General features: G+C 41.0%; 1 protein-coding gene across 1 annotated transcript in view; it reads right to left on the minus strand.

The window, feature by feature from the left end:
• TSC2 (TSC complex subunit 2) overlaps positions 1-10079 on the minus strand; it is a gene marked incomplete at its 5' end in the record, with an annotated part of 32765 nt that extends 22686 nt beyond the window's left edge. Inside the window, 17 exons of the mRNA XM_084270925.1 lie at positions 328-434; positions 622-744; positions 1219-1335; positions 1651-1806; positions 2678-2759; positions 3558-3661; positions 3870-4007; positions 4235-4378; positions 5053-5179; positions 5523-5596; positions 5938-6063; positions 6498-6546; positions 6989-7106; positions 7225-7369; positions 8280-8390; positions 9038-9124; positions 9942-10079. Of these exons, the coding sequence (XP_084127051.1) occupies positions 328-434; positions 622-744; positions 1219-1335; positions 1651-1806; positions 2678-2759; positions 3558-3661; positions 3870-4007; positions 4235-4378; positions 5053-5179; positions 5523-5596; positions 5938-6063; positions 6498-6546; positions 6989-7106; positions 7225-7369; positions 8280-8390; positions 9038-9124; positions 9942-10079 (1946 nt within the window). The remainder of the gene's footprint in view (positions 1-327; positions 435-621; positions 745-1218; positions 1336-1650; positions 1807-2677; positions 2760-3557; positions 3662-3869; positions 4008-4234; positions 4379-5052; positions 5180-5522; positions 5597-5937; positions 6064-6497; positions 6547-6988; positions 7107-7224; positions 7370-8279; positions 8391-9037; positions 9125-9941) is intronic.
• Between the last annotated feature and the right edge of the window lie 218 nt (positions 10080-10297).

Below are 10297 nucleotides of genomic sequence, written 5' to 3' on the forward strand. Positions count from 1 at the left end.
GAAGCAACAATAGTTCAAACTATAAAATTAAGAATAGCCAGATTTGTACAGATCATTGAATCAAACCTTGGTTGAAAAATGCTCAGGCAGGAGCAGAAATTCTACATCTAATATCTGTAGGTAAGTTGTTTTTTAAGAACAATGCATCAATGAGTTATTAGTTGAGACCATACTAAGCTGTAACGATAGACCTGTCTAGCAGCTGCTTCATCAGGATTTAGAAGATTTAGAGAAAACTGTAGATTGCTACTGATGGACCCTTAACCTGGTGCAAAAACATCAAACAGTCTGGAAAACCACTTTTGCTTCATGCAGTGAGAAACCTACATGAAATCACATAGACAGTAAGGGCTGAACCTCACTGCTCCATCCTTGTTGGAAAGGCCAAGACGGTGGAGGGAGTCAGCTCGAAGCATCAGGAGGAAATCAAATACCTGTAATAGGGAAGACACTGGAATCACTCAAAACCCAAGCCAGTGGAATACTTTCCCACCTCCTCACCTGATACATCATTAATGCTACTTATTGCATGCTCAAAAGCACCGATTCCCCACCTGCCACCCAAAAATTCCAAAGACAGCATGCAGCTCCTGGCCTGAGAGCACAGGTCCCTGCTCATACCTGCAGTCTGATGCTGCTAGCCACAGCCAGGCTGTACGCGTATATGTAGTGGCGCTGGACGTGCTGAATCAGCATCTCGTACACCCGCACTGCATGGCTGGAGGGTAAGCTGTACAGTTTTGTCTACAGAGAACAGAAACACAGATCAAAGAGCAGACTGGCACTCGTTTCAAAATGTGTATCTGCACTGAGAACTGAAGAAAAAAAATCAGGGCACAAACTTGTTCCTGAAGCCAGATGAACAGATGGCTCTGGACAGAACCTCTGCAGACCTCACAGCAACTCTGCCTGGCTTTAGAAAGGCACTGGCTGGAACATCCAGCTCTTCACAATGGCTTAACCATATCCCAGGACACACTACCCAAACTTAACACATCTATTCAAGGTTATGAACCTCTCCCTTTCTGCTAGTTTATGAATGCATCTGCCCTCCACACATCAAAGTGTGTTCATATTCGCTGCACAATAGAAATTAAGAAAATAAACCATGCAAAATAAAAGTGGAAATATTTAACAGTGGGAGAATGGTTACCTAAAAAGCCAAGTCCAGCAGAAACTATTCTGAAGAGCACATGTTTAACGCTCTCTGGCATTTACCTGAAGGATTATCAGGAGCCCAAGAACTGCTGTCTTGACATCCTCCAAAGAAGCTGAATACGACAGTAAGTCCCTCTCTTCCAGTTCAGAAGGAGATGAGAGAGAATGTGCAGCCACCTTTTAAAAAGAAAAGCAATGCATGGTTTAAATGTGCCACACACCTTTTCTTTATTTCCATCCTGGAAGGGCAGGAAAGACTGCAGCATGTCATCCTTGCTGGAAGTTCTGCAAGCTTGGATGTGCACTGATAGGGTTTCAAAAGCTGCCTTCTGTTCTATGCTTCAAGCTTGCATCCTGCAAAGGATGCTCATTTACAGCATCCTACTGAACCACCCAGGTGATAACAGTCTGGGGTTATTGTCCTCAGTTACAGTAACAGAATCTGACAAAGTTATGGTGATGCTACTGACAGTTGACCGAATGCTGCCTCACCTTTTCTATGATATCAAGCAAGCTGTTAAAGTGATGTGTGTTGCAGCCTTCAGCCAGGTCTACAAGTAGCTGAGTAGCCAGTTTTCGGACTTGATGGTCTTTATCCTCTGGAATGTGAGCCAGCTGAGAGATCACAACCAAGTTTATCAGCTCTTCCTGCAAGAGGACAGACCTTAATAAGCCTTGACTTTTTGCTGTCAGTTGTTCAATCAGCATGTTAGAGAGACAAATAGTTACAAACAGAACACCACCGGTATCAGGCTTGTTCCTCAACTGTTTGGTTCCTTAATCTTTCCTCTTCTGTCCAATTGAGTATTTCTGTAGGCCCCCCCTCCAAATATTTATGACTTTTGTTGAACTTGGATTCAATGTTTTGGTTTTGATCTACCCTAGGACTGGATAGCCCAGGCTCAGACCGTTGACAAGAGATTTCATGAGCTTGGGTGGGGTGGTGGGGCTTTTTTTGAGAGAGAAAACATGCAACAGCATCATGTTTTCACAAATCTTGAAGGAATTCAAGAAGCACCTCTGCCCCTTCCCATTACTCCAAGAAGCTGAGGACATCCCCAGAGCTCTTCTATAACTCCTCTCAGACATCTTCTATCTTAGGTTGCAATTAAACTCCAAGCTCATGCCAGATTATGTCCAAACCTCATTCTTTTTACAAAGCTTTTAAATGAACTCTCCATCTCTCACATTGATTCTCCCTTCTTCCAATCCAAAATGTTTATGGAATTAATGATCTTAAAACAGGGAAGCAAATACAACAAAGTGTGTCCTCAAAACACACCAGCTCCCACTGCAAGTTACACACACACCTATATCCACCTAAGGACAATTAAAAGGCAAGTCTTCCCACCAGCATCCTAAAGAAATATGTCAATGGTGTGCAACACCTACAGCACAGTTCTGTGCATTCCCCAGTGGCAGAGATGGCCTGAAGCACACTGTACAACATGCCTCACAAAAGCCTTTCCCACCCACTTAATATCTCACATGTGATCATCAGGAACAGATAAACACACACCTCATAGAACTGTCTGTTAATACTCAGGACAAAGGACAAGACATCCAGAACTTTAATACGAACAGCACTACGACTTTCGTTCCTAAAATGGGAAGAGCAAATTCAAGATGAATAAAATACAGTTGCTGGTATTTTGGGAAAGGGGGAGAAGAGAAAAGGAAATTAAAATTGAAGTAAACAAAGGAACTTCTTAAGAGTTAGAACAATAACATTAGAGATCAGCTGAGCCTTCAGTTAATGTCGCTACGCACCAAATCATACTCAACAACAACTGGAAACTGGAGTCCAAATTCAGCTTTTACTGCTTCTGGAGATCTGTACCTGCAGTTTTCCCATACTCAATCCAAACTAAGAAGCACATGTCAGAAGAATAAGTGCTCTGGTGAGCAAATTTAAAACTAAACATATGGCACCAAAGAAGAGCTACTCTTTGGCAGCATTTCACTGATGCAACAGAAGTCTGTGATTACTTTATGTTGATATTTTTGAGATAGAGATAGATTTGAGCACAAGAATACTTTTAGGAGTACCAATTCAAAAGCAGATAATGTTAATACTGTGTGACTTCAATCCTGATGCTTAACAGGAATGTCTTGTTTGGTGCCAGAACCACAAAGTGCCATGGAGTGCAACACAAAACTGCCTAAGCTACCTGGAATAGCCCCATCCCATGGAAATAAATAAATAATAATTTTAAAAGCACAGCTAACTCACTGAAAAGTTTTTGTTCTGTTAAATAAAATCTTTTCAAGTGCCCTGGAACTACCATACTTCTTATCAGTCATTTACTAACATTAGAACTTCAGAAAACAAAATTATCTAACAGCAAAAGGTAGCAAGAAACATCTGAAAGTGTATTCACAAAGTTATGATTTCATACCTGAAGAATCTCTCCATTAACATCTGCAGGTTGTGAATCCAGCCATCTTTGGCAGGATGAATGGATTGAGCTCTGTATGTTATCAAGTTTAATACTGAAGATTCCTTTCATGGAAAGATCAAGAGTTGGTTTTTAGTGTATAAGCACATACAGTATGTCCATTCCCCCAAATCCCCATCCTCAAGAACAAGGCTCACATAAGTCCTTGCTGTGATTTTTCTGACCACCTGCCAAAACTCCCAAGTTTCAACTGTTCTGAGTAACAAAACAGATTCAACTGGCAACAAAGGAAGACAATAAGTAAAGCCTTACTGGTCTCTGATCAGCACATCTTTCCACCAGCTCAAAAAACCTCTCTTCAGAGCCATGGAATTCATTTTGATCACAGAGTTCTTCTACTGTAGTCAGAAGATCATGTACAATGGCCTTAAGTTCTTGGCTCTCCAGACTCTGAAACAGAGATGAAAACATTGCTAAACAACTTCTATCTAACCAGAAAGCAAGAACTTCTAAACACAAACAGAAAACTCAGTTGAAAAGCACACTACTGAAAACTGGGCTAAACTTTAATTTAGCTTCAAAGTTCACCAGAGCATACAAGCTGGAGATCTATTTGCAAAAATATTTATAGTGAGGTCTTTTGACTGAAAGCACATCTAGCCAGGCTGAACACTTACCTGCAGCTGCTGCAGTAATCGCTCCATGATGTCCAGAAGGATATCCCACGTTACAGCTTGCAGCTCCTTCCCATACTTCTTTATTAGACGAGTTATGGACAGAACTATCTCATAAGACACGACTGCATTGGGACAAGTCATGGCCTGGAATACAAAGCATTTCAGTCAGTTAACAGTTGGCAAGCAGTGATTAAAAAACCTCTTGAATTCAAATGAAACACGCCTCACTAATTAGGAACTTAGCCTAAAGGTCTGAGATAAATATATTCAAGTCTGTACACACAAAGAGCAAAGCACAGAACCCTTTTAAAGTGCAGTCAGACACTCCTGCAAACAGCTGCAGATCAGTTGTCAAACACAGTCCCCATCTTAGACACAGGATGTTAAAGCCAGTAATTCCTGCCTGATGCATTTGGTTAAGAATATATAAAGGCAGCTCTGAGGCTGTCCCTGGAGTCACTATTCCTCACCTTCTGTACTACACACTGGGAAGGGAGAAGGTTTTTCCTTTGTATTTATTTAAGCTGTATGTACATACTTAATAAAATGTAGATGTAAACAAAGTAGATATTTAATAAAACAAATTCAGACTTTGCTTTTCAGGCCAACAAAGATATTCCAGAAGGAGGCCTCAGTTTTCAACATAAATCCTCTGTTGTTTTACTGCTTCCCCATGCTTCACCCCACACCCGATTGTGGTCTCTCATCTCTCAGGCACACAAAGATCTGTTTGTTGTTGGGGGCCACATTTCTGTTCTATATTCATACAGGTTCAGATGTAAACCTGATTAAGAGGTTCCTCCAGCATCCCATCCTACCTTGAGGAATGAAGGCAGCACTGAAGTTGGAGAATTCTTGAGTGAATTGAGGCGATGAGCACCCCACAGTGCCATCCCAACAAAGAACACAGCTCCCCTCAGCAGCGCTGCATCGGCCATGTAAGCTCTAAGAAGAGATGGAAGGAGAGTCTTAAGTCACACTGCAGTTCTCTTAGCATGTGAGAGTCAACAGGAATATGCACTGTCACAACAGCTGTTACACATCAAAGCTTTGCACAGCAATTTACAAACATTATAAGCAGAATATCATTTAGTTCAAGTTTAAACTAAAGACAATTAAATTCAGAAAAGCAAAAAAAAAAAAGAGTAATTCAGCAGCACAACAAGGAATGGAATTGATTTCTAAGCACCAGAACCTTCAGCTTGTTCTTTGGAGGTCAGTGACTCCCTATCTATCTCAATGGGACCTCTACTGAAACCCTTGTGGTTTGTTAGATGTATTTCTTTACCTGTCTTCCATGATCCTGCACATGTTGTAGATGGCACTGTGTCCCAAGTGAGTTCCCAAAAGGTTGCGCATAAGCTGCAAATTCAAAGAGAACCCTTAAGTATCCAATGCTAAAACACTCCTTAGCCTAAATATGCAGTGAGCTGGCCAATCATGCCCTCTTATAGTAAGTAAACACATCCAGCCACTTCTGTGCCACAACAGCAGCCTGTCACCACAGCTGAGAGGAGACTGGCTGAATTCCACGATGTGACAGAACTTACACAAACAACGTGCTGGTCCCTTAATACTTGGAACTATTTTTAATTTAGTCTTAAACCTGAAATGTATGGCAGATGTGGACAGGCACACCTGGCACTTCATCCATGAGGCCAGAAGAGCAAATTCATTAAAAAGCAAAAACTACAAGTTCTGACCTTCCAGCATGGCTCACAGAGCTCCTTCACGTTGATGGTACGACACAGAGTGATGATAAAGACTGGCAGGTTCTCTGATGGCAGACAGTTATAGCAAACAACTGCATCTAGGACTTGCAAGGAAATCTTTGGGAAAGAGGAAGATGAAATAGTTATACATTTCTCTAGGAATACAGCAGGTAGGTAAAATGCTAACATGGCAGACCCACAAAATCTTCTGGAAGTCAAAAGTGATACACAGAATGTCTTAGGGGCTGTTTTGGTGGGTTTGGTTTTGGGTTTTTTTTTTTAAATCATTGCAAGATGGAAAGCAAATCATAAAAAGCACTACTGAAAAATTGACTGACCTATCAAATTTGTCAATGCTCTGTTTGTTTTACCATAAAATTATGATTGGTGCACAAAATCCAATGGCTTACTAGTATTTCATAACATTGCATTAGCTCTATTGTAAGATGAGAATAAACTGAGTCTGATGATCTGATTTTGTTTGTAAAAGTTACAGTTTCAAAGAATTTTAAAGAACTCTAAAAGTACTAAGAAAGACTCAAATTACTGACCTCTATGTCCACAGATGACGAAGTCTGGATGCACAAGAGGCATATCTTGCTGTTAGGAAAGAACACTTAATTAAATTGTTTGCTTAATATGATTTTAAACAAACTATAAAGAGCTAAAGTAAATTGCTGTGTTGTTTTACTCATCATTCCCTGTTCATAACACTTCTACAGACACTGAACACTACAACCACTTTTATAAACTTAAAGTTGCACTTAAACACAAGCCAGTATGCCTAAACTAATGACACAGCAGAGACCCTTCAGGAGACTAAGCAATGCAACCAAGTCCATCACATGAAACAGTGGAAGCACATGCAGTTAAAATAAACCAGATCTGAACATTCTAAGTATTTATTAGGAATGTCAGATGTGATCTGGAATGAAACAGATCCAGACCGCATGAAAAAGATTTCACTTCTGTGTATAGTGATCTGCAACTGTAATTTACCAAGAATAAGCATGCAGGAGTTTAAAAAAAAAACCAAACTTACTGGACCATGTCAGCTACATAGTCTTCCAGATAGCAGCTATTGAATTTCACCAGGTTCACTAAAACCAGAAGGAACTCAGAAGTCAAACCAACATCCATCCACTGCAGTACAAAGTCAGCTGAAGAAGGAAAACAAACCATTACAGACATGCTTTCTACCCAGAAGTGTTATCTCCTATCACTGAACACCTGTCCCTTGACTTACTGAAACTGAAGAAAGGCAGAGACAACACTCACCTAGCTCTTCTTCCAAGTAGGTGATGTAGCGGCCGTTCTCTGTCAGAGCCTTGAACACCTCAAGCCGCTCATGCAGGTCTTCATTGGAGGGATAGTCCTTAATAACCTTAAAAAAATGGGCTCGGAGGATCCCTAATCTCTCACCCTTAAGAAAAAATTATAAAAGAGGAGCAGAATAAGTGTCATTAATGAAAAAAGACAGTTAAGGCCTAGATATTATCAAGGTCTATGATAATAATAATCTTCATGCTTTAAACTATTTTTTTTTCCCCTGCATGCTAGCAAAGAGGACACAACCTCTCCTGGCTACTGACAATGGCTCAGGTGTTCTCAATCTGTTACATTATCCTCAGTATTTGCCTTTTTGACTGCAGATTAAATGCCTCAGGGCAGATTAAAACACCTCAGGAGGAATTTTGTCCAGCGACACACAGGCAGCATCTGATATACAAAGTAATCCATGGAAACTGCAACTGCCAGCACTGCCAGCAGATATTTAAAGCAAAAAAGCTAAGCCAACAAAGTGGAATCAATGCCTACTCTCTTCCTAAGTATCTACTGCTTCTCAGTATTTCAGAATACTAAAAACTAGAACTTTGTGCTGATACAGTCTTAGATTTGCATAGCACATTGTGAAATCTGAAGAATTCATAGTATGCTTAACTTGGCCAGGGTGGAAAAGTATCTTGTATAGAACTTGCTGCATGCTTGACATGCTGAAACATCAAAACCAGCTGCAGACTAGGACTAAAAGGTCTGGGTAAAGACCATATAAAATTTGCAATGCTATGCTGAACTTAACCCAAAGTATTTCCTCTTTTTCAAGAGCTTTGCCACAGGACAGGAAAGTTTTCTACGAGTTGCATGAAAAGTTTTGCAATGGAACCAAATCAGGACTTAAATTTTAAATGCTTCATCTTCCCATTTACTAGGCACAACCAAAACAAGAAACATGGAAAATTGTAGAGAAGAGCCCCCTGATGTTTTTCACGTTCATACTCTGCAGAAATCCCAGTTTAGGTGCAGTGTTACTTCTACAGCTTGTTTGCTTTCACCTGTCCTTGAACGATTGACTTTAGCAGATGAAGAACAGCGTGTCTGGCTTCGATGGGGCGCTCTGGCTGTAGCATATCAGCTACCATTTTCCATATTGCTTCCACTGCATGCTGAAAACAAACACAGGACACAGGCAGGAAAGTTAAGCTGCTTCTGGGATTCTTACCCAGTACATCAGTCATTAATTATCACACATTAATGAACATGATCTTCAGGGATTTCCTGTCCAGAGCTCTCTTTTTACCTGCCCAGCCATAAGCTCTGGTGAACCACACAAGAGACACCAAATCTCACCCTACATGACAACTTGCACCCCAGTAACTGAAGTTCTTCATTCACACACTCACTGCACTGCGAACATTTGTGCAGAAACCTTCACCCAAATGCAAGATGGGTTTACAGCCAATTTGAGGTTGCTCATTAACAAGACAAGTCACTAGCAAACATCTCTTCTACAGGATTAACATCATCTGCTGTGAACTGTTCTGAACAGGCCTGAATATTCACAGCAATCTCTTTCCATTCAGTTCAGAAAGCTTGTCAGCCCTGTCCTCTCTGCTCCACAGTTGGTAGGTTGGACAAAACTAATTTCCTTGGCACATGAGCCATCCTTATAGAGGTTTGCACAGCACAAAATGGATTCTGAGATCACCAGCTCTTAAAGGCAGTCTAAAATACAGGATCTTCTCATCACAGGTCAACAACCACCGTGCAAATTTTCATTCTTCCAATAAACACTGAACACTTTGACACTTACCTCTTCAATTTTTTTTGTTTTTGCCACTTCACAAATTTGACTGATTGCTCGTATCCTATTACTTAATCCACATTCTGTGCTCAGTTCCTGGAAAGAAATGTAGAAATAAGCTAACAGTGTATCTTACTAGAAACACCCATTTCTCGAAGGGGACTGTGAACCTCTGAAATTACACATTTGTCCAAAATGATCTAACCATTAGTCATCACTGGAGCTTTTCAGGAATTTCTCCAAAAACCTTTTTCCATTATCAAATGATTTGTCAAGACTATGAACCAAGCAACTTTTCACAGAATATTTCATTTCCTGAAGAAAAGCTGGTAACTCACTGGCTGTTCACAAAGAATGGCAGAGGAAAGAGGGATGTTAAGTCCAGCTCTGCAGCCCTGCAACACGTAAGAGCTCAGCTGCTCCAGCACAGATGGGAAGGGATCCTGGTCTCCTCCTCCCTTTTATGTGTTTTCCACCCTGTGTGCCAACTATTCTGCTTATACACTTGCTGGACCAATTACTGGATTTATTTTTTTTTTTTAAATTTTCAGAAAACCCTAAAATATTCTCAAAATAGAAACAATTTCCAGCTTGTGCTAACTGCCACCACACAAACTTTAACAAGCTCAGACTACAAAGGGCATAATATATTTCCAGGAAGCATCCTGTGACCTAGCAGAATGGAGGGACCACTATGCTATCAAGTATCTCAAATATTATAGAAACTGAAATGCTGTAACTTCAAAGCAGGTGAGTTTTACATCCATTTCACTGTAGAATGAATTGAGAGAGAAGGGAAAAAAGCATGATGGGAAAGGGAATGAATGGAGAATGAGTAAGCCCTTCCTTCAGACCCTCTCAGCTCAGGTAATCCAGGCCCTATCTCCACCTTTACTATGGTCAGTTCTCACACCTTGAGGATTTCCGCAGTGATGATAAACTCTGTTTGCTTGCCCTCTGACGACTTTGAACTTCCCCGGGATGTTCCCAGCCCCAGCAGATTCCTGAACTTCTCCTTCAGCCCCGAATCCTTGCTCTGAGGCTTTGCCATTGTTTTCAAGCAAGCAGCGCTGAGCCCCTGCAAACACAGAACACGGTCTCTGTTAAGACAGACCCAAGGGGAATCTTTCAGCAAGAAAACACCACTAACAGCCAGCACAACACAGCTTTTAGAAACAGCTCTGGTGTCTCAAGATGTTTCAAGCAAGAGAAGCCCAATGCTGAGAGCTAAACAGCGAGGAGCTTGTGCTGCTCCTGTTTTCAGCACCT

The sequence above is a fragment of the Gallinula chloropus genome, assembly GCF_964237585.1.
Source record: "Gallinula chloropus genome assembly, chromosome: 15".
NCBI classification, from domain to species: Eukaryota; Metazoa; Chordata; class Aves; order Gruiformes; family Rallidae; genus Gallinula; species Gallinula chloropus.